Source organism: Epinephelus lanceolatus, chromosome 22 (assembly GCF_041903045.1).
Source record: "Epinephelus lanceolatus isolate andai-2023 chromosome 22, ASM4190304v1, whole genome shotgun sequence".
Lineage (NCBI taxonomy): Eukaryota > Metazoa > Chordata > Actinopteri > Perciformes > Serranidae > Epinephelus > Epinephelus lanceolatus.
The window spans coordinates 197820-222817 of record NC_135755.1 but is presented as its reverse complement, the minus strand read 5'-3'; the positions used below and the strand labels follow the sequence as shown (position 1 = coordinate 222817).

At 46.8% G+C, this 24998-nt stretch overlaps 1 protein-coding gene across 4 annotated transcripts in view; it reads left to right on the top strand.

Moving 5' to 3' along the window:
* Positions 1–24998, top strand: part of LOC117245761 (phosphatidylinositol 4,5-bisphosphate 3-kinase catalytic subunit alpha isoform-like) — a 116892-nt gene that overhangs the window by 12304 nt on the left and 79590 nt on the right. For 3 of the 4 annotated variants that reach the window (XR_013488503.1, XM_078164044.1, XM_078164045.1), the window contains 6 exons: positions 2502–2711; positions 2829–2896; positions 8439–8567; positions 8861–8914; positions 9045–9154; positions 9258–9399. Coding sequence is in view for 3 of the 4 variants with exons in the window: in XM_078164044.1 (XP_078020170.1) it covers positions 2502–2711; positions 2829–2896; positions 8439–8567; positions 8861–8914; positions 9045–9154; positions 9258–9399 (713 nt within the window). In the remaining variant the exon portion in view is untranslated. Of the gene's footprint in view, positions 1–2460; positions 2712–2828; positions 2897–8438; positions 8568–8860; positions 8915–9044; positions 9155–9257; positions 9400–24998 lie in introns of all 4 variants that reach the window. The other variant, XM_078164046.1, reaches the window with a different exon arrangement.

Sequence of the window (24998 nt, the reverse complement as noted above, 5' to 3'; positions counted from 1 at the left end):
ATCACCTGTCATCACCTGACCTCACCTGTCCTCACCTGTCATTACCTGACCTCACCCATATGGAGTTAGATTTGTCTCATTAATACCTGTAAATGCACATAGGGTGATCTACAAATATTTCTTGATCTGCACACGTTTCATAATTACACAACACCCTGGTTAAGGTCTTTGATAGAGCAGCTGTTGGTGTTGGTAGCTCTTTTTGTTTAGAAATGTAATGTTGTAGTTGTATTGTTCATTGTTAATATGTAGATTGCGCTAAGCTAACGCTGCCATGGCAACAGTAAACATTCATGTTGCGGGCTGGGGGGACAAAAGCAAGGTGCAGCATTTTATACATTGTTAATAGACCAGAAGTCAGTACCATCCAACCTCTAAAGACAACTTGTGTCATGTTACACTTACCATTACATTTATTGCAATCATGCACCCCATTTGTTGTTTTTAGCATAATTGGTATTTTCTATATGTATAGCCTAATCAGTTGGCAGTTGTCTTTGTTTGGCCAGCAGACCTGCTACCGCCATCTACTGGTCAAAGTGTTTTTGTGTCATCATGACTTACGGCTGTATTGAAACTAGAAAACTGAGCAGTTAGAACATAGACTGCATGGGTTAGATCAGATGTAGGTACACTTATATTTTGCAACATAAATGTTTAATGTTGCCATGGCAGCAGATGCTGTTTCAGTAGCTAACATTAGCTTAGCGCGATCTACATTTTAACAATGAACAATAAAACTACAATATTACATTTCTAAACAAAAAGAGCTACCAACACCAACAGCTGTTCTATCAAAGACCTTAACCAGGGTGTTGCCACTTGTCATATCTTACAATAGTTAATGTAACCTCACTGAAACGATGTAACCTAACTAAACACGGTGCGGTCAGCACAGACATTACAACTACATTAGTAAGAGTACACTAATAATAAGGTGTGAAGTGCTTTGTGACTTTAATCCTACTCGAAAGAATAAATGAAAACTATGAAGGGTGAGTTGGCTGATAACTGCCAACTGAAGAAGCAGCCAAGCCACCGTGCCTTTCATACTCAAACAGAAATGTATACAAAAGTGTGTGCCAGATACATAGAACAAATAAACACACACTAGTACTCACTGTATGACATTAATATAAAACAATGAATGCACGTTACTTATCGCTGATTATTATTAAAACAACAACAACAAAAAACAGCTCATAGAAAGACTGCGTGCTCTTACTTTCACATGCGGAAATGACGTCATCAGCTGGGTGATCACGTGCTGTCTGAAGATGGCCGAGTGATACGAGTGCATTTTCGTTCGGACCGGTGGAAAGTTTGTCCCAAAAATCCGTGTGTGTAAAAAGTAAATCCACACGCGTAGAACTGAGATCCACAAATGTTTTTTTGATTCACAAATAAAAACTGAGTTCACAAATGCCTGTTCAAAACTTGTAAATGTTAGGAAGATATATTCACAAATGCTTTTCATTTATTGCAAATTAATTTAATGTATTCACAGATATTTTTTGTATTTGTGGAATGTGTTTTATATTTACAGATTACACATTTACACACAGACTGTCGATCTGTTCACACACATAATTATGAAACGTGTGCAGATCAAGAAATATTTGTAGATCACCCTCTGTGCATTTACAGGTATTAATGACATAAATCTAACTCCATACACCTGTCATCACCTGTAATCACCTGTCCTCACCTGTCATCTCGTGTCTTCACCTGTCATCTCCTGCCCTCACCTGTCGTCACCTGTCCTCACCTGTAATCACCTGTCCTCACCTGTCATCGCCTGACCTCACCTGTCCTCACCTGTAATCACCTGTAATCACCTGTCATCACCTGACATCACCTGTTATCACCTGTCATCACCTGTCGTCACCTGTCATCACCTGACCTGACCTGTAATCACCTGTCATCGCCTGACCTCACCTGTCCTCACCTGTCATCACCTGTAATCACCTGTCATCACCTGACCTCACCTGTCATCACCTGTTATCACCTGTAATCACCTGTCATCACCTGACCTCACCTGTCATCACCTGTAATCACCTGTCATCACCTGTCATCACCTGTTATCACCTGTAATCACCTGACCTCACCTGTCCTCATCTGTCATCACCTGTCCTCACCTGTTTTCACCTGTCATCACCTGTAATCACCTGTCATCACCTGACCTCACCTGTCATCACTTGTTATCACCTGTCATCACCTGTAATCACCTGACCTCACCTGTCATCACCTGTCATCACCTGTCATCACCTGTTTTCACCTGTCATCACCTGTAATCACCTGTCATCACTTGTCCTCACCTGTCCTCACCTCACCTCAACTGTCATCACCTGTTGTCACCTGTCATCACCTGTTGCCTAGAACACAGTTCGTCTGCTTCTTATTGGTCCATGTCCTCACCCCTATGACCTCATCACTGATCCTGACCTCATGTCTCATCAGACTCCGCCCCCACCCTCAGACTAAGTCCGTCCTGTCCTCAGGGTTTGCCATTGGGATGCCGGTCTGTGAGTTCGAGATGATGAAGGACCCCGAGGTTCAGGACTTCCGCCGCTCCATACTGAGCGTGTGCAGAGAGGCCATGGAGGAGAGAGAGGGGGGAGGGGCCCACAGCCAGGCGCTCTACGTGTACCCGCCCAACGTGGAGTCTAGCCCCCAGCTCCCCCCCCACATCTACAGCAAGCTGGACAAAGGTACACACCTGTTGGACACAGTTGGACAGCTAGTCTCAGGAGCCCGGGGACAAGCACATGTTAACACACCTGCCTGTCTCTAACTGTCTGTCTGTGTCTTCCTGTCTGTCTCTGCAGGGAGGTTGATCGTGACCATCTGGGTTATCGTGTCTCCGTCCAACTCCAAACAGAAATACACCCTGAAGGTAAACCTGATGTACGTTTGTGTCCGTCTTGTGCTGTGAGATCACAGGACGTGTCAAAGCTGAGTCAGAGTCTTAAACTAAAGGCCAGTTCACAGTTTCTGCATCCCCATTTCCATGAATAACCCCTGTGTGGACGTCCATGTGGCCCCTCACCCTCCCACTTCACCATGTAACATTTGGTTGTATGTAACCTGATTAATGATGTATTATTTTAGAAATGAAAACTTCATCACCAGCGGAAGGCGTGGCCACAGATCAGGACCGTGTGTCTGATGATGATCCGGGGGTTGGGTCTGGTCCAGTCGGGGTTGGCCACAAAATTAAAACCGGCTGCTGCCTGGTGGTGTGCAGGTCCCCCTCGGGATGACTGTGGCATGTGGCACCAACACGTCCTGGACCTCAGAAGGACCAGCTGTACGTCAGGACACAGCAATCGAAGGTCCGACAGACTGTTGCAGCAGATCCTGTCAGGTGCCGCCATGTTGGATTTAAACCTCATCTGATCAGTTTATGTGTCCTCATTACCTCAGAATGAGACGTTCATATCTACACAGGGAGCAGGTCCTAGTCTGCAGAGATCACCATGTTGGACCACCATGTTTCTGCAGTATCCCAGAACGGAGAAACCAAATAGATAGAGACATTCATGTGTTCATAATCAGCAGCTCCTCCACAAGGAGCAAAGCCAGAGAAACCTGAACCTGTATGTTCAGAGTGTTTCCTGGTTTAAATCAGCTGCTCTGTTAGTTTCTGAGAGACAGAGACTCTGAGGATCATTCAGATTCTGATCAATGAAGGAATCTGACCAGGACAAGTTTCAGTTCTTACTGATGGACACCACTAAATAAATCCAATACCCTGAGCGGTCAGTCCTGTCAGCTGTGATCTGGGACCTCCATGGATCAGACCGATTTTTCCAGCTTATCCCACAGATGATCGATCAGATTCATATCTGTGGAGTTTAAAGGCCAAACCTCGAACTCTGTCCTGTTCCTCAAACCATCCCTGAACACGTTTCATGTTGTGACAGATACATGATCCTCCTGGAAGAACCACTGCCATCAGGAATACTGTCACATCTTGATGAACGAGCGACAGTGCAAAGTTAACTAACGCACACTGAGTAACCTGCTGATAACAAAATGACATAATAACCAAAATCATCCACCCACTGAGGGCTGGAATCAAAATCACCACACCAAAAGAAAACCAGGGCCCTCTGCACCAGGAGGAACCCATGGCCCTCTGCACCAGGAGGAACCCAGGATTCGCCACACCAGGAGGAACCCATGGCCCTCTGCACCAGGTGGAACCCATGGCCCTCTGCACCAGGTGGAACCCAGGGCCCCCAGCACCAGGAGGAACCCATGGCCCTCTGCACCAGGAGGAACCCAGGATTCGCCACACCAGGAGGAACCCATGGCCCTCTGCACCAGGAGGAACCCATGGCCCTCTGCACCAGGTGGAACCCATGGTCCTCTGCACCAGGAGGAACCCAGGACCTGCCGAAACCAGGAGAAACCCAGGACCTGCCACACCAGGTGGAATCCAGGGCCCTCTGCACCAGGCGGAACCCAGAGCCCTCTGCACCAGGAGGAACCCAGGACCTGCCACACCAGGTGGAATCCATGGCCCTCTGCACCAGGTGGAACCCAGGGTCCTCAGCACCAGGAGGAACCCAGGACCTGCAACACCAGGAGAAACCCAGGACCTGCCACACCAGGTGGAATCCAGGGCCCTCTGCACCAGGCGGAACCCAGGACCTGCCGCACCAGGACAAACCCAGGACCTGCCGCACCAGGTGGAACCCAGGACCCACCGCACCAGGTGGAACCCAGGGCCCTCTGCACCAGGAGGAACCCAGGGCCCGCTGCACCAGGAGGAACCCAGGACCGACCGCACCAGGAGAAACCCAGGACCCACCGCACCAGGAGGAACCCAGGGCCCTCTGCACCAGGAGGAACCCAGGGCCCTCCGCACCAGGTGGAACCCAGGGCCTGCCACACCAGGTGGAACCCAGGGCCCTCCGCACCAGGAGAAACCCAGGACCCACTGCACCAGGAGGAACCCAGGGCCCGCCACACCAGGAGGAACCCAGGGCCCTCCGCACCAGGAGGAACCCAGGGCCCTCTGCACCAGGAGAAACCCAGGACCCACCGCACCAGGTGGAACCCAGGGCCCTCCGCATCAGGAGGAACCCAAGGCCCTCTGCACCAGGAGGAACCCATGGCCCTCTGTACCAGGCGGAACCCAGGACCCGCCACACCAGGTGGAACCCAGGGTCCTCCGCACCAGGAGAAACCTGGTCAGAGTGTTTCCTGGTGTAAATCAGCTGCTCTGTTAGTTTCTGAGAGACAGAGACTCTGAGGATCATTCAGATCCTGATCAATGAAGGAATCTGACCAGGACAAGTTTCAGTTCTTACTGATGGACACCACTAAATAAATCCAACACCCTGAGCGGTCAGTCCTGTCAGCTGTGATCTGGGACCTCCATGGATCAGACCGATTTTTCCAGCTTATCCCACAGATGATCGATCAGATTCATATCTGTGGAGTTTAAAGGCCAAACCTCGAACTCTGTCCTGTTCCTCAAACCATCCCTGAACACGTTTCATGTTGTGACAGATACATGATCCTCCTGGAAGAACCACTGCCGTCAGGAATACTGTCACATCTTGATGAACGAGCGACAGTGCAAACTTAACTAACGCACACTGAGTAATCTGCTGAGAACAAAATGACATAATAACCAAAATCATCCACCCACTGAGGGCTGGAATCAAAATCACCACACCAAAAGAAACCCATGGCCCTCTGCACCAGGAGGAACCCATGGCCCTCTGCACCAGGTGGAACCCAGGGCCCTCTGCACCAGGTGGAACCCAGGGCCCCCAGCACCAGGAGGAACCCATGGCCCTCTGCACCAGGTGAAACCCAGGATTCGCCACACCAGGAGGAACCCATGGCCCTCTGCACCAGGAGGAACCCATGGCCCTCTGCACCAGGTGGAACCCATGGTCCTCTGCACCAGGAGGAACCCAGGACCTGCCGCACCAGGAGAAACCCAGGACCTGCCACACCAGGTGGAATCCAGGGCTCTCTGCACCAGGCGGAACCCAGAGCCCTCTGCACCAGGAGGAAACCAGGACCTGCCACACCAGGTGGAATCCAGGGCCCTCAGCACCAGGAGGAACCCAGGACCTGCAACACCAGGAGAAACCCAGGACCTGCCACACCAGGTGGAATCCAGGGCCCTCTGCACCAGGCGGAACCCAGGACCTGCCGCACCAGGAGAAACCCAGGACCTGCCGCACCAGGTGGAACCCAGGACCCACCGCACCAGGTGGAACCCATGGCTCTCTGCACCAGGAGGAACCCAGGGCCCGCCGCACCAGGAGGAACCCAGGGCCCGCCGCACCAGGAGAAACCCAGGACCCACCGCACCAGGTGGAACCCAGGGCCCTCCGCACCAGGAGGAACCCAGGGCCCTCCGCACCAGGAGGAACCCAGGGCCCTCCGCAGCAGGTGGAACCCAGGGCCCGCCACACCAGGTGGAACCCAGGGCCCTCCGCACCAGGAGAAACCCAGGGCACACCGCACCAGGTGGAACCCAGGGCCTTCCGCACCAGGAGGAACCCAGGGCCCGCCACACCAGGTGGAACCCAGGGCCCTCCGCACCAGGAGGAAACCAGGGCCCTCTGTACCAGGTGGAACCCAGGACCCTCTGCACCAGGAGAAACCCAGGGCACACCGCACCAGGTGGAACCCAGGGCCCTCCGCACTAGGAGGAACCCAGGGCCCTCTGCACCAGGAGGAACCCATGGCCCTCTGCACCAGGAGGAACCCAGAGCCCTCTGTACCAGGCGGAACCCAGGACCCGCCACACCAGGTGGAACCCAGAGCCCTCCACACCAGGAGGAACCCATGGCCCTCTGCACCAGCGTAAGTTCTGACAATCGCTCTGAGGATTTCATCATGGTACCTAACAGCAGTCAGGGTACCTCTGGCTAGCATGTGGAGGTCTGTGCGGCCCTCCAAGGATCTGCCTCCCCAGACCATCACTGACCCACCAGCAAACCGGTCATGCTGGATGGTGTCACAGGCAGCATAACGTTCACCACAGTGTCTTCAGACTCTTTCACGCCTGTCACATGTGCTCAGTGTGAACCTGCTCTCATCTGTGAAGAGAACAGGGCACCGATGGTGGACCTGCCAGTTCTGGTGTTCTCTGGTGAATGATGGAGCTGCACGGTGCTGGGCTGTGAGCACAGGTCCCACCAGAGGACGTGGGGCCCTCATGCCACCCTCATGGAGTCTGTTTCTGACAGTGTGGTCAGAAACATGCACACCAGTAGCCTGCTGGAGGTCATGTTGTAGGGCTCTGGCAGTGCTCCTCCTGTTCCTCCTCACACAAAGGAGCAGATAGCGGTCCTGCTGCTGGGTTGATGCCCTTCTACGGCCCTGTCCAGCTCTCCTGGTGTGACGGCCGGTCTCCTGGTATCTAGTATCAACCTGATTGGGCTGCAGGTGCCGCCCCATGCTACCAGTAGTGATAAGGACACTTGCAGAAGACCAAACTAGAGAAGAATCAGTCAGGAAGGATAAGGAGAGAGCAACTGTCTGTGGACACCACATGTAAAACCATTTCCTGTTTGTCTCTCCATTGTTCCTGTTGTCTCTTTGATTTGACCCAAAGCAGCTGAAACTGATTCACACACTGGAATGATAGTTTAACTGACTTCCTGTTAGACTGTGACCTCTAACACTGTGACCATTAACACTGACCATTACCACTGTGACCTCTAACACTGTGACCATTACCACTGTGACCTTTAGGACTGTGACCATTACCACTGTGACCTCTAACACTGTGACCATTACCACTGTGACCTTTAGGACTGTGACCTCTAACACTGTGACCATTAACACTGTGACCATTACCACTGTGACCTCTAACACTGTGACCATTAACACTGTGACCTTTAGGACTGTGACCTCTAACACTGTGACCTTTAGGACTGTGACCTCTAACACTGTGACCTTTAGGACTGTGACCTCTAACACTGTGACCATTACCACTGTGACCTTTAGGACTGTGACCTCTAACACTGTGACCATTACCACTGTGACCTTTAGGACTGTGACCTCTAACACTATGGTCATTACCACTGTGACCTCTAACACTGTGACCATTACCACTGTGACCTTTAGGACTGTGACCTCTAACACTATGGTCATTAACACTGTGACCATTAACACTGTGATCTCTAACACTGTGACCCTTACCGGTGTGAGCTCTAACACTGTGACCATTACCACTGTGACCTCTAACACTATGGTCATTAACACTGTGATCTTTAACACTGTGACCTTCATGTTTCTGTGCAGTGTAGTTGGTCGATGTTTAGGTCAGTGCTACGTGTCAAATGAAGTCCAGGACCCAGCTCAGACGTCAGCCTGTAATGATGTTGTCAGCGTGTAACGATGTCATCAGCCTGCAGCAATGATGATGTCACTGTCTGCTGTGTGTTTGTGTCCAGGTGAGTCATGACAGTTTACCTGAGCAGCTCATAGCAGAGTCCATCAGGAAGAAGAGCCGATCCATGCACCTGTCACCTCAGCAACTCCGCCTCTGTGTCCAGGAGTACCAGGGACAGTACATTCTCAAGGTACACCTGTCTGTCTGTCTCACCTGTTTCACCTGTCTATCTCAACTGTCTGTCTGTCTGTCTGTCTGTCTCACCTGTCTGACTCAACTGTCTGTCTGTCTGTCTGTCTCACCTGTCTCACCTGTCTGTCTCAACTGTCTGTCTGTCTGTCTGTCTCACCTGTCTGACTCAACTGTCTGTCTCAACTGTCTGTCTGTCTCACCTGTCTCACCTGTCTGTCTCAACTGTCTGTCTGTCTGTTTGTCTGTCTCACCTGTCTGACTCACCTGTCCCACCTGTCTGTCTCTCCTCAGGTGTGTGGCTGTGACGAGTACCTGTTGGAGAAGTATCCTCTCAGTCAGTACAAGGTAACAACTTCACTCTGAAAACAAACTGTCACAGAACAACCCCTCTCACTGTTTCCACATATCTGTCTGACTCCAGCTGTCTGTCTCCACCAGTCTCACAGTCTCCACCTGTCTGTTCGTCTGTCTGCAGTACATCCGCTCCTGTATCATCGTGGGTCGTCTTCCTCACCTGATGCTGGTCTCTAAGGACAGTCTCTACTCTCAGCTTCCTGCCTCTGGCTTTGTCACGCCTTCGTACAGGTACAGCAGCCAATCAGCAGCTGTCACACAGGTATCACAGCCAATCAGGAGCCTGCACAGGTGTCCGGTATCAGGCGGAAGATGTTTGTTGTTTGTGTTTCAGTCGGAGGACTCCTCAGCCGTCTCCCTGTCCAGGAGGAGGTGATGGTTCTCCTCCCTGCTCCCTGTGGGCCTTCAACACTATGCTGAGGGTCCGCCTGCTCTGTGCCACCTACGTCAACGTCAACATCAGAGACATCGACAAGGTTTGTCTCTGGGTGTCCTTGGTCTGTCCTTACGTCTGTTCTTGTGAGACATCTTCAGTCTAGGTGTGTGCTGTTCAGAGTCCCTGTGTAGACAAGAGGAAGTGTCCGTGCTCTGTCCCTTTATGGGAGACACTTGTCCCCACATCATGTTTAATAAAAGTCACTGTTTAGATTTTAATGTAATGTTTTGTCTCTCTGTGGTGGTTGTAGCTGCCCTTGGCTTTATGAAACACGCAGAGAGTCTCCTTTACGGGTGCAACAGTGGATTTTTATTCTCCGTCCTCACCATTTACACCGTGAAACTAAAAAGACGAATACAGTCAATTAAATCCTGTTCATCATGCATCAATACACAATATAAAACACATGCTCCACATAGCAGCTAAACAAATTGGTCACTTTACAAACATTATTTAATGATTTTAATAATACATTTATCAAGAGTTAAAATCATGAACGCACCTCGCTCTGCTCACCAAGGGTGCAAACTTTATCTAGCGTCCTCTTTTCCTCCTGTCAATCTGCCATTTCGGGCACTATTGCTACCCGACACAAAATTAAACGCCAATTAACCAGGAGATTTAACAAACAATGAAACAACAAAGACAAATTTCAACAAAGGCACAAATAAATGTTAACTCATGGCTTTTCTGGAGGATCACCATTACTGTGAGGAGTCAAAAGAGGAAAAGAGGTAAGGAGGTACATAAAGCTTCCGGGCACTTCGCCCAGGTATTATGACACAGGTTACAGCGCCCACATCTGACAACCTCCGCACATTGTGGGTCACTTACACTCCCACCAAATTGTATCATAATGGACCAGCTCATCAAAGGTCAAACAATTCATAATTATACACGATTTCCAATCAACAAATGATTGTATATAAAATCATAAGCAATTTACACACATACATACAACCAAAATTAGCTACAGCCAACATAGGGAAAATACCCCAAGAGTCAGCGAGAGCAGGGGTGGAAGATGACTCACAGGTGGATTACACGGTAACAGACGTTGGAAAGGACACGACTATGACTTGGACCGGTGACTCAGTGAAGGATAGGGGCACGGACCTATCCACCAGTGCTAGAATTAGCAGCACTCAGGGCAAGGTGAGCGCATCTGTAGAGGGCAAAAGTAGCATAGTTGAGAACAAGATGCTTCAGGTTTGTCCTTGCGGCTGGCAGAAAGTAACATCAGTGAAAGGCCTCAGAACTCATCAGGGAAAGAAGTGTGTGGCAAAGAAAGGGCAGAGTAGCCGCATTGATCAGTACTTCCTAAGAAGTCAGTCGAGTCAGTCGGATGAAGTCCAGCGGCAGGTAGAAAACCACAGTTCGCAGGATATCAGTAACGCTGCCACTGAGGAGGAGGGGGTAGTAAGAGAGGATGCAGGTGACACTGAGGCCAGTATGCTAGCTAGAGAAAGAACCATGGAGCAAAAGGTTAGAGTTAGATGGCCTAGAGCAAATGACAGTAAAGAATGGGAGATAGTTAATAGAGACTTGTCAGTAATCTTGAGTAGGCTTAGAGGAAATGCAATACAAAGGTTAGAAAAGATGGGAGATATAATGTATTCATATGGTGTAGAGAGGTTTGGGGTGCATGAGAGAAAGAGGAGTGAGAGGGTACAGTCAGGTAAGTCTAGGCGGCAGAGAGAAATAGAGAAGTTAGTCAAGGAAAGGAGACAGTTAAGAAAGCAGTGGAAAAAGGCTACAGAAGAAGAAAGGGAGGGAATTAAGGTGTTGCAAGAGGAGTTGAGAAGCAGGCTAGCAGTTCTTAGAAGGGCGGAGCATCTCAGGAAAAAGAGGAGGAAGAAAGAATATGCTAGGACAGGTTTTTTCAGGGACCCTTTTAAGTTTGTTAAAGGATTGTTCAGCCAGGAAAAGGGAGGGCAGCTTAAAGCAGAAAGGTTAGAGGTTGAAGAATATTTGAGAAACACGTATTCAGATTTGGAGAAGAATAGGATAGTAGGTTTTCCACTAGATATCCCTCCATTAGGAGGGATAGAGCATGAGATGGATGTCAGGCCACCTAGGTGGAAGGAAGTTCAGGAGGTGGTCAGGCGTGCAAAGGCTTCTTCGGCCTAATGGAGTCCCCTACCGGGTTTATAAAAGTGCGCCTGATACCCTTAAATTTTTGTGGAAACAGCTAAGAATAGTTTGGGAAAAACAAATTATACCAAGAGCATGGTGTAGGGCAGGGGGTGTCCTCATTCCTACGGAGAATGAGTCTGTGGACCTTAGCCAGTTCCGGATGATTTCTCTCTTGAATGTGGAGGGGAAGATTTTGTTTAGTGTAGTAGTGCAGAGACTAGCTAGCTACTTAGAAAGGAATAGCTTAATAGATACCATGGTGCAGAAGGCAGGAATACCAGGTTTTTCAGGGTGTTTAGAGCATACTAGCATGATCTGGCACCAGATTCAGGCAGCGAAGATTAACAAAAGGGACCTACATGTAATATTTTTAGATCTTGCAAATGCGTTTGGTTCAGTACCGCACAGCCTCATTTGGAGTGCGTTTGACTACTTCAGAGTGCCACAGGTAGTTGTTAACTTAGTGAAAGCATATTTTCAGGATATTAGGTTGTGTCTAAGTACAGCAGATTTCACAACAGGTTGGCAGAGGCTAGAAATAGGCATCATGGCAGGGTGTACAATTTCTCCATTAGCATTTACTATGGAAATGGAAGTAATCATCAGGGCTTCTAAGTGGGTGGTAGGTGGAGAGAGACGACAGAATGGGTTGCATCTTCCACCAGTTAGGGCTTACATGGATGACATGACACTGGTGACCACAACAATGCCATGTACAAAGAGGCTACTAGAGAAGGTAAATAAGAACCTCAAGTGGGCCAGCATGAAAATCAAGCCTAGTAAATCTAGAAGCATCTCGATATGTAGAGGGAAGTTAAGTGATAGGAAGTTTGTCATAGATGATGAGGAAATCCCAACAATTAGGGAAAAGTCAGTAAAGAGCTTAGGTAGGTGGTACAATGTAGAGTTGAATGATAAGGAACAGGTGGTGAAATTTAGAAAAGATGTGGCTGAAGGATTGGATAGAATAGATAAATCAGAACTTCCAGGAAAGTTGAAGTTGTGGTGTTTGCAATTTGGGCTATATCCTAGGTTAATGTGGCCATTGTCAGTTTATGAAATTCCAATATCTGTTGTGGAGAGAATGGAAAGGTCGGTTAGCTCCTACATTAGGAAGTGGTTGGGTGCTCCTAGGTGCCTAAGTAGTGTTGCATTGTATGGAAAAGGGATACTTCAGCTGCTAGTATCTAGTTTAACAGAGGAATTTAAATGTACCAAGGTCAGGACAGAGCTCTTGTTATCTGGGAGTAAGGACGTGGTAGTCAGGAGTGTGGTTCCAAATCCAACCAAGGGGAGGAAGTGGAACCCAAGATCGGCAGTTCAGGAGGCAGAGGCAGCTCTTAGACATGCAGAGATTGTAGGTAATGTTCAGTTTGGCCGGGGAGGCCTGGGGCTTGGCTCAGGTAAACCGGTATGGAATACAGCAGGCCTCAAAGATAAAAGAAAGCTGGTTGTAGAACAGATACGCAGACAGGAAGAGATAGTAAGGGGTGCAAAGGTAGTGGCCCAGGCTAAACAGGGACAGTGGTTGAATTGGGAAAGTGTAGAGAAGAGGAAGCTTAGTTGGAGGGACCTGTGGAGTATGGAGGAGAATCGTATTAGATTCCTGGTAGGGGCTACATACGATGTGTTACCAACCCCCCAGAACCTAAAACTGTGGGTAAATGAGGACCCATCATGCCCATTGTGTTCACGTACCGCAACTTTAAAGCATATTTTGTCAGGCTGTAAAGTTAGCTTGTCACAAGGCCGATATACATGGCGACATAATCAGCTGTTGAAATGTTTAGCTGCAGGCATCGAAGGGAAACGAAGACAGGTGAATTCAGAAGGTGTTAAGGATAGGGGCTTAGTAATTCAGTTTGTCCGTGAGGGAGAGAAATACAGAAGGGATAAGTTAGTGAGGAGGCAAGGGTGTGGCCGCCTAGAAGGTGCTTGTGATTGGGAAATGCAAGTAGATTTAGGGGGAAAGCTTGTTGTTCCTCAGGAAATAGTCTGTACCAGGCAGAGGCCTGACTTAGTGTTGTGGTCAGTGAGTCAACAGATAGTTTATTTCATTGAGCTGACAGTTCCTTGGGAAGACTCAGTGGAAGAAGCCTATGAAAGAAAAAAGCTTAGATATGCAGACTTAGGAGCAGAAGCTGAGCAGCGAGGATGGAGGACTAGGATTTGTCCAGTGGAAGTGGGGTGTTCATAGCAAGACCAGCTGTCTCACTCCTGGGGGAACTCGGAGTGCGGGGACAGAATTTGAGGAAGACAGTGAGGGAAATGTCAGATGAAGCAATTAAATGCAGCCAGTTTATTGATGGACTAAGAGTCTCATCCTACTCTCTAATGTGCTATGTGTGAGCTCAGTCCTGCGTGTTCTTTAATGAAGCAATAGGAGAAGATATTCGGTCTCAGTTAATGTAGTTTATTAAGCAGTAAAGGAATAAAATTACAGAGCTCTGGGTCTCAACTTCACGTCCCTGACGAACAACAAAGGTGTGTCAGTTCACGAAGTCTGACCTCCTGTCCTTCCCCTGACCCAGTATATTTGAGCGTAACAGAGTGTCATTGTGCACGCAAGGCGTTGTCCTCTTCTCATTGGCAGTTCCACTTCCTCCTTCACCACACCACGCCCCTGCCTCCTGTTAATCTGACTCCTTCCCGCTGGCGGTGGGGGCGTGGTTCCTGTTTTGAAAGACAAGAGAACAACACAACTCCCTACACGTGCTGTACCTTACTATCTGTATATCACTTTCTATTCTTTTTACCATATATGAAACTAATTATCTAAGCATTGCGGTATGTGCTCCTCAGACTTCATGTCTCTTCCTCTCCTGTACTTCTCCACTTCTGCAAAGCAAACACATTCAGATCAGCTGAAATCATCTCAGTATTCTCATTGTTCACACATCTAAAACTTATATAGTGAAACACAACTTATAGTAAAACACATAACATCATTCTGTTCCCAACAGTCCCCCTTTTGGCCTCATAGGACTGAGGCCACTTTTTTCAGTCTCAATGTATCCAGGTCCCCCTTTTTAGGTCTTTTGATTACTGCACTTTTTGTTTCTTTTGAAACAAAAAGTTATAACTCCCCTTTTGGTCTCATACACATGAGACCACTCACACCTTGTCTTCTCCTGAGTCTGAGTCCAAATCTGAATCAGTAGGCGGCTCTCCTAACAGGGTGGCCGTCTCCATTTGAGTCATTTGATATGGTGGGGGTTGTGGATGTTTTCTCTCCACAGCTGTCACTATGATTCTTTCACAGAGTGACCGGATACATGGGATACAACAACAACCACATAATGCTAACACCGCGAGCATTCCCACCAGAGACAAGAATACCGATACCACTAAATCTTTCCACTTACCGAACCACTTCTCGAAGATACCACCCAGGGGTTTATCAATGCCTGAGTGTTCATGCATTTCCTCAGAGAGCGTGCGCAGCCCTTCTAGCGCCTTAGTTACTGACCTGTCCGGAGCTGTGTTGTTTGGGGTAGCTCAGGATACAACCTATTAGAGGTGGGCTCTGGTGGGGGTGAGGCTGGATCCTTTGCAGGAGCAGACAGAGGTTGCTTATCTCTGTTTTGTTTTTTGTGACTTTTGTCTGTGTTTTTCCAATAGGCCATGGCTGTAACTGCCATCTGATGGAGCAGAGCTCGTTTGCGCTCCTTCATTTCTTTCTGATTTTTCCATTTTCTCTTCATAAATTTAGGTTCATTCTCCTTTTTAGCGTGTTCTTCCACATCATTTTGTGCTTTTACTTCTGCAGCCTGCAATTTCTTTGTGACGTTTCCCTCCTCATCATCCCCAGGCAACTCACCTTGTGCCTGTAATGCCTTCCACAGCTCATCAAACTCTCTACCAACTTCCTGTCTCCGCTTATCCTCTACTCCTGACAACAACTGTTTTCTAATTTCCCTAAACTGAGTTTTTACCAGCATGGGAGGGCAGCCTCCCTGCTCGCGACAGTCCCTGTCGAATTCACCGATCATCACGTTTCTCTGTCCCTCTTCCGCTCTGACTTGTTTCTACCAGTAAGGTACTGCTGCACACAATAAAAAACAAAAACAAAACAAAACTATACACAATGCTTTGTGCCAAGTGACCGCTCTACAATGCAGTTCACGCGGGCTTATTATTCAAAAAACAAAACTGTACACAATGCTTTGTGCCACGTGACCGCTCTACAATGCAGTTCACGCGGGCTTATTATTCCCCTTTTATCGCTGTGATTTCGCTGCTTAAGTTCCACCAGTTGCAGGCCGACACATCCAAGCTTCTACACCACTCTCCTAGGAGGGTGCGGGATGCCTATGGCTCGGCGACAACTAGCTTCTATCTTAAGGCAAAATTACACAGCTTCCTCTTTTTCTTCCCCACAGAACACGACCACCGCTCAGGCACTGAGAGAGCAGGAATTTGAGTCACCTCTAATAGACTCTACACAACTCTCTCGCCCCGTAAAAATAGCTGGTTGTCGGTAAGCCACCCACAAAACAATAACCCCTTAAAAGACTTATTTATTTACACTCCCAATATCAGGGTGGTTCTGCGGACCACTGAATAGATGTCTCAACATAAGCGATAGTATTCAGTGTTAGGGATCACATGGAAAACGCTCCCCTGCCCGCAGAACTCTGTAACCTCTTTTTTGTGTTGTAACAATCTACACAAAGGTCTTTCAACCTCAGACAACCCGTGTCTTCAGACTATATTCTCAGCTGTCCAAGGAGCAACCTTATGGGTTTCCCCCCGAGCTTATCCACCTCAGGACACTCGTCTTTTTCTTTTTTAGAGATTAGATGGAAAACCTAATCTCAGGGCTTTTCACCCAACTATGTTTCATATTTAGGAGTCAAATTTATGATTTGCTCCAGGGCCTTACACCCGACTATGTTTCATATTTAGGAGTCAAATTTATGATTTGCTCCAGGGCCTTTCACCCTGTCCTGTCGAGGTGTTGACTATGTTTCGTATTTAGGAGTCAAATTTATGATTTGCTCCAGGGCCTTTCACCCTGCCCCGGGGCATTTCACTTTTGTGTTTTGTTTTAATTTTATTCCTTTACATTTTAGACTAGGACACTTTAGTACAATGACAACACAAGTTTTAGTGTTTCCAAATGCAGAACTTTGATAAAACAGGCGTCTGCTTACCTTCTTTTTAGGCCGCGGCAAGTGTTGTCACGATACTGCTGTCCTCCGCTGTTGAATGTCTTTTGTCCCGTCACTCCTCCGGCTTCATCACGTCGGGGTCACCAATTGATGGACTAAGAGTCTCCTCCTACTCTCCAGTGTGCTATGTGTGAGCTCAGTCCTGCGTGTTCTTTAATGAAGCAATAGGAGAAGATATTCGGTCTCAGTTAATGTAGTTTATTAAGCAGTAAAGGAATAAAATTACAGAGCTCTGGGTCTCAACTTCACGTCCCTGACGAACAACAAAGGTGTGTCAGTTCACGAAGTCTGACCTCCTGTCCTTCCCCTGACCCAGTATATTTGAGCGTAACAGAGTGTCATTGTGCACGCAAGGCGTTGTCCTCTTCTCATTGGCAGTTCCACTTCCTCCTTCACCACACCACGCCCCTGCCTCCTGTTAATCTGACTCCTTCCCGCTGGCGGTGGGGGCGTGGTTCCTGTTTTGAAAGACAAGAGAACAACACAACTCCCTACACGTGCTGTACCTTACTATCTGTATATCACTTTCTATTCTTTTTACCATATATGAAACTAATTATCTAAGCATTGCGGTATGTGCTCCTCAGACTTCATGTCTCTTCCTCTCCTGTACTTCTCCACTTCTGCAAAGCAAACACATTCAGATCAGCTGAAATCATCTCAGTATTCTCATTGTTCACACATCTAAAACTTATATAGTGAAACACAACTTATAGTAAAACACATAACATCATTCTATTCCCAACATTATCTATTACAAAAGAAATAATGTCAGCTGGGGGCCAGCACGGGGAACTACTAAGCAGGGCACATAACTCCTTGAGATCAGGTGGAGAGATCCACTTCCTGTCAGGAGAAATCCAGGAAGAGGAAGTATTTAAGTGTGGGAGTGGCCTATTGGAATCCATTTTGTTTGAGGCCATGCGGCAAGGTGAGTGTGCTTGCTGATCCTGTAAGTCCAGTTAGCTCCTTTAACTTTAGCTTACATTGTAGTTTGCGGTAAGCGAGTTGTGTCATTTCCGGTGTTTCTGTGACAGTGTCTCTGTACTGCTCTGGTGAATTCTGCTAGCCTGCTTTCTCACCTCAGTTGCTTTAACGCTGCTTTAACGTCTACTTCAAGTCATAACCCACACTGGTTCTGTTTCTCGCTAATCTCTTAGCTGTTGTTTGCACGCTCTTAGCCTTGTTAGCTACTTTAGCTTAGCCATGGCTTCTCCTTCTCCTGCTCTTTCTTGCCCGGTGTGCCAAATGTTCAGTTATGCCTCTGCCTCCTTTAGCGACAGTGGTAATTGTAATAAGTGTAGCTTATTTGCTGCGTTGGAGGCGAGGCTTAGTGAATTAGAAGCGCGGCTCCGCACCATGGAAAACCATTCAAAAGCTGCGGTAGTTAGCCAGCCCCCTGTAGCCGGTGCGGAGCCACATAGCATAGCCTTAGCCTCTGCTAACTGTCCTCCGGTAACTCCCGTTCAGCCGGGAGGTTGGGTTACGGTTCGCCAGAAGCACAGCTCCAAGCAGAAGCCCACGGTTCACCACCAGCCTGTTCACGTTTCCAACCGCTTTTCCCCACTCAGCGACACACCCGCTGAGGATAAAACTCTGGTTATTGGCAGCTCTATTCTGAGGAACGTGAAATTAGCAACACCAGCGGCCATAGTCAAATGTATCCCTGGGGCCAGAGCGGGCGACATTGAATCAAATTTAAAACTGCTGGCTAAAGCTAAACGTAGATTCAGTAAGATTGTTATTCACGTCGGCGGCAATGACACCCGGTTACGCCAATCGGAGGTCACTAAAATTAATATTGCCTCGGTGTGTGAATATGCAAAAACGATGTCGGACTCCGTAGTTTTCTCTGGACCCCTCCCAAATCTGACCAGTGATGACATGTTTAGCCGCATGTCATCATTTAACCGCTGGCTGTCCAGGTGGTGTCCAGCAAACGATGTGGGTTTTGTTAATAATTGGCAAACTTTCTGGGGAAAACCTGGTCTTATTAGGAGAGACGGCATTCACCCCACTTTGGATGGAGCTGCTCTCATTTCTAGGAACCTGGAAATTTTATTAGTAATTTAAATCCCTGACAACCCAGAGTTGAGACCAGGACAGAGAGTTGCAGTCCTAAACGCCTCTCTGAGCTTCTAGTTCAGTTACCCAGCCATAGTTTTCATAGTTTTATACAAACGGTGTCTGTCCCCCGACCACCTAAATTATTTAAATCTAAAATTAAACAAAGAGGAGTTGTGCATAACAACCTCATAAAAATTAAAACCTCTTCTGTGACAGAAAGACAAAACAGGAGAATTAAATGCGGACTGTTAAATATCAGGTCTCTATCGTCTAAAGCAGTGTTAGTAAACGAATTAATATCAGATAATCATATTGATTTACTCAGTCTCACTGAAACCTGGCTGTGTCAAGATGAATATGTTAGTCTAAATGAGTCCACTCCTCCCAGTCATAATAATACCCACATTCCTCGAGGCAGCGGCCGAGGAGGGGGAGTTGCAGCCATTTTTAACTCTAGTCTGTTAATCAGCCCTAAACCTAAACTAGATTATAATTCATTTGAAAGCCTCGTTCTTAGTGTTTTACATCCGACCTGGAAAACCTCGCAGCCACTTTTATTTGTTATAGTGTACCGTGCTCCTGGCCCGTATTCTGAATTTGTATCTGAATTCTCAGAGTTTTTATCCAGTTTAGTTCTTAAATCAGATAAAGTTATTATTGTAGGCGATTTTAACATTCATGTCGACGTTGATAATGACTCCCTGGCTACCGCGTTTATCTCATTAATAGACTCCATTGGCTTCAGTCAGGGTGTACATGAACCCACTCACTGTTTTAACCATACCCTCGATCTAGTTCTGACGTATGGAATTGAAATTGATAACCTAAAAGTCTTTCCACAGAATCCCTTGCTATCAGATCATTATCTGATTACTTTTGATTTCTTTTTACTCGATTACACGCCACTTAGCAACAGTTACTATACTAGATGTTTATCAGATAGTGCTGTCACAAAATTTAAGGAAAAGATTACTTCGTCGTTAAATTCAATACCAATACCTTCAGTAACAGAGGTTTCCCGTGCCGACTTTAACCTCTCCCAAATTGATCATTTTGTTGATAGCGCCGTAGGCTCGCTGCGAACAACGCTCGACTCTGTAGCTCCTCTTAAAAAGAAGTTAACAAAGCAAAGAAAGTTTGCTCCTTGGTATAACTCTCAAACCCGTAGGTTAAAACAAATATCGCGAAAATTTGAAAGGAATTGGCGATTAACCAAACTGGAAGAATCTCGTTTAATCTGGACAGACAGTCTCAAAACTTATAAGAGGGGCCTCCGCAATGCCAGAGCAAACTATTACTCAGCATTAATAGAAGAAAACAAGAACAACCCCAGGTTTCTTTTCAGCACTGTAGCCAGGCTGACTGAGAGTCAAAGCTCTATTGAGCCTTGTATTCCTTTAGCCCTTAGCAGTAATGATTTTATGAGCTTTTTTAATGACAAAATTCTAACTATTAGAGGCAAAATTCATGACCTCCTGCCCTCGGATGGTACCTATCTAACCTCAAACACAGCTGTAGAATCTAATATATATTTAGATTGCTTCTCCCCAATTTCTCTTCAAGAATTGACCGCAGTGATTTCTTCATCTAAATCATCAACGTGTCTCTTAGACCCCATCCCAACTAGGCTACTTAAGGAGGTCTTTCCTTTAGTTAACACTCATATATTAGATATGATCAATATATCCCTATTAACAGGCTATGTACCACAGTCTTTTAAGGTAGCTGTAATTAAACCTCTCCTAAAAAAGCCCACCCTGGATCCAGAGGTGTTAGCCAACTATAGACCAATATCTAATCTTCCCTTTATGTCAAAGATCCTTGAGAAAGTAGTCGCAGACCAGCTGTGTGATTTTCTCCAGGATAATAATTTATTTGAGGAATTTCAGTCAGGATTTAGAGTGCATCATAGCACTGAGACAGCTCTAGTTAAAATTACAAATGACCTTCTGATTGCTTCAGACAAAGGACTCGTCTCTGTTCTTGTTTTATTAGATCTTAGTGCGGCGTTTGACACAATTGACCATCAAATTCTACTGCAGAGACTGGATCACTTAATTGGCCTAAAAGGTTCAGCACTAAGCTGGTTTAAATCTTATTTATCTGATCGTTTTCAATTTGTTGACGTTCGTAATGAATCATCCTTACGTACCAAAGTTTGTTTTGGAGTTCCGCAAGGTTCTGTGCTCGGACCAATCCTATTTACTCTATATATGCTTCCTTTAGGTAACATCATTAGAAATCACTCTATAAACTTCCATTGTTATGCGGATGATACACAGTTGTATTTATCGATGAAGCCAGAAGAAAGTAATCAATTAACTAAACTCCATAACTGCCTTAAAGACATAAAAAATTGGATGAGCACCAATTTCCTGATGTTAAATTCAGACAAAACTGAAGTTATTGTTCTTGGCCCCAAACAACTCAGAGACTCTTTATCTGATGACATAGTTTCTCTAGATGGCATTGCTCTGGCCTCTAGCACTACCGTAAGAAACCTCGGAGTAATATTTGATCAAGATTTGTCTTTTAATTCTCATTTAAAGCAAACCTCACGGACTGCATTTTTTCATCTGCGTAATATTGCGAAAATTAGGCCTATCCTGACCCGAAAAGATGCAGAAAAATTGGTCCACGCTTTTGTTACCTCAAGGCTGGATTACTGTAACTCTCTATTATCAGGTAGCTCTAGTAAGTCCTTAAAAACTCTCCAGCTAATTCAGAATGCAGCAGCTCGTGTACTAACAGGAACTAAGAAACGAGATCATATTTCTCCTGTTTTAGCTTCTCTGCACTGGCTCCCTGTAAAATCCAGAATTGAATTTAAAATCCTACTGTTAACTTATAAAGCTCTAAATGGTCAAGCTCCGTCATATCTTAGAGAGCTCATAGTGCCATATTATCCCACCAGAACACTGCGCTCTGAGAACGCAGGGTTACTCGTGGTCCCTAAAGTCTCCAAAAGCAGATCAGGAGCCAGAGCCTTCAGCTATCAGGCTCCTCTCCTGTGGAATCATCTTCCTGTTACGGTCCGGGAGGCAGACACCGTCTCCACATTTAAGACTAGACTTAAGACTTTCCTCTTTGATAAAGCTTATAGTTAGGGCTGGCTCAGGCTTGCCCTGTACCAGCCCCTAGTTAGGCTGACTTAGGCCTAGTCTGCCGGAGGACCCCCTATAATACACCGGGCTCCCTCTCTCTCCCTCTCTCTCTCTCTCTCTCTCTCTCTCTCTCTCTCACTCTCATCCTATTACTGCATCTTGCTAACTCGGCCATTCTGGATGTCACTAACTCGGCTTCTTCTCCGGAGCCTTTGTGCTCCACTGTCTCTCAGATTAACTCATATCACAGCGGTGCCTGGACAGCGTGACGTGTGTGGTTGTGCTGCTGCCGTGGTCCTGCCAGATGCCTCCTGCTGCTGCTGCCATCATTAGTCATTAGTCATACTTCTACTGTTATTATACACATATGACTATTGTCACACAAGTATACTGTCTGATACTAATACATATTTTCAACATATTGTACCACAGTAGCCAGAACTATAACTATAATATTATTACTTTCATTAATGTTGTTGTAAGCTACTGTCATTACCTGCATATCTCTCTCTCTCTCTCTCTCTCTCTCTCTCTCTCTCTGTCTCATTGTGTCATATGGATTACTGTTAATTTATTATGCTGATCTGTTCTGTACGACATCTATTGCACGTCTGTCCGTCCTGGAAGAGGGATCCCTCCTCAGTTGCTCTTCCTGAGGTTTCTACCGTTTTTTTTTTCCCCGTTAAAGGGGTTTTTTTTGGGGAGTTTTTCCTTATCCGCTGTGAGGGTCTTAAGGACAGAGGGATGTCGTATGCTGTAAAGCCCTGTGAGGCAAATTGTGATTTGTGATATTGGGCTTTATAAATAAAATTGAAAATTGAATTGAATTGTAGTTATGCTATGTAGTGTGTGAAATAGAGTATGGTGAATGTGACAGGAAAGCTAGTATCAGCATTGCTTCTACCTGGAGCTCGCATGTATGGAGCCTGGGTTTGGTTGAAGATGGCAGTGCTGTTTGGGCTGAGAAAGCCATGCGTAAGTAAGAAGGAAATCCAGGAAGAGGAAGGTTATTTAAGTGTGGGAGTGGCCTATTTGAATCCATTTTGTTTGAGACCATGCTGCAAAGTGAGTGTGTTTGCTGATCCTGTGAGTTCATTTATCTCCTTTAACTTTAGCTTACATTGTAGTTATGCTATGTAGCGTGTGAAATAGAGTATGGTGAATGTGCTAGTAAAGGTAGTATCAGCATTGCTTCTGCCTGGAGCTCGCATAAACGGAGCCTGGGCTTGGTTGAAGGTGGCAGTGCTGGTTGGGCTGAGATCACTGTCCAGCCTCCTGGAGGTGTCATTGTTGTGAGGGCTCGTCCTGGGGAGGTAGACTGTACAGCCTAACCCGGCGGGGGAGTGTGATAGCCTAACAAGGCTTCCTTCCCTGGGTCTACCTCCTCTGTGGTAGTATAGGTAAGGGAAAGGAGGTTGTTCGGTTAGTGTGGGGAGCAGTGAGACCTGGCATTAGGGGAGTGTCTCTGGGACGCCAGAGATCACTGTCTAGCCTCCTGGAGGTGTCGTGGGACTAACTAGACGAAACACAGGTGAAAGGAGGTTCCCACCCGATGACCCCAAAGACATGTTAGTTATCACTGCTCACGGGTCTGTATAGTTAAGCCTTGCCATAATAGCTTATCGTAGGACTTAGGAGGATTATTCACTGAGTGCTAATCCCTTTTTTTTTTTTTATTAGCACAAACTTCTTGTGTTTATTTGAATACATAGGCAGATTCAACCTTAAGATGTCTGATGTGAATGTGTAACTGACAGCAAATTACTCGCTTTCAATGAGGAGCACAAGCTTCTGAATGGGACGTTCAATGATAGAGGACTTGGAGCAATTGCCTGCTTTGTTTGTTAGTCTTCGGTCTCCAACTTGTACCTTAACCCTGTGGACAAGGCCGTCAGTTGCCTCTACAGTTTCGACCACTCTTCCAAGTTGCCAATGTTGTCTCGAGAGCGTGTCCTCCTTAATGATGACAATGTCATCCACTGTTTCGCCGGATTGCATGCCACCTTTGACCTCAAACCACCTCAAACCAAACCACCCTCATCAAGGTGAGGTGGTTTGGAGTCAAAGGTTCAGGTGACATGGGGTCATTGATACCATCAACATTCAATGGCCGGCTATTAACAATAGCCATAGCTTCATAGAGCAATGTTCTAAGGGAGGAGTCATCTAGCCTGCCCTGACTCTGAGCAACAGTCATGTTCAGTACATTACGAATGGTCCGAATTTGTCGCTCCCATACACCACCCGTGTGACTTGCTGAAGGGGCGATGAAAACGAACTCACACTGCTTGTTTGTCAGAAAAGCTTCCAGAGCCTTGATATCACATTGCTTGAGCACTTCCTGGAATTCATTTTTGGCTCCTACAAAATTTGTGCCTTGGTCACAACGGAGCTGCAGGACAGCCCCTCTGAGGCTGATAAAGCACCTCAAAGCATTAATGAAGGAGTCTGTGGATAAGTCTTCCAACATTTCGAGATGCACAGCCCGAGAGGCCAGGCAGGTGAAGATGAGCCCATACCTCTTGCACTTCTTGCAGCCTCGTTTGACAACAAATGGGCCAAAACAATCCATTCCGCAGAACGAGAAAGGAGCTGAGACTTCAACACGTTCTCTGGGCAGCTGGGACATTTGTTGCTCCTCAGCAGGTCGTCTGAGCTTGCGACATGGCACACATTTATGTATTAACTTGGCAACAGCTTTGCTCCCACCAATGGCCCAAAACCCATTTGCTCTAACTTCGATTAAAGTTTGACTCCGGCCTTGGTGACAGATCTGAACATGATAATGAGACAGAATCAACTGAGTAATGTGGTCATTTTTAGTAAGAATAACTGGCGTCTGTAGCTGCCTGTCTGTGCTTTCCCTAACCCGCGATTTTAAACTGATTTATTTTAGCTTTGGAGTGACTTTTAAGCTATCTGCTTGGACATCAGTTGTTTTTATTTTTGTTTTTATTTATCTCATTTAATCGGACGTTATTTTAATCACTGGATGTCCAAGCATTAGGGGTTTTAACAGCCAGACATGGCCTGCTTGACAGGTGGGAAAACTTCCGCCAGCATAGCCTATATACGGCTACATCTATGCACGCCGATGTGGACCCCCAGCTTGTAAAAGCAGACAAAAAGATTTCTGACCTGAAAAAGGACATTCGCCA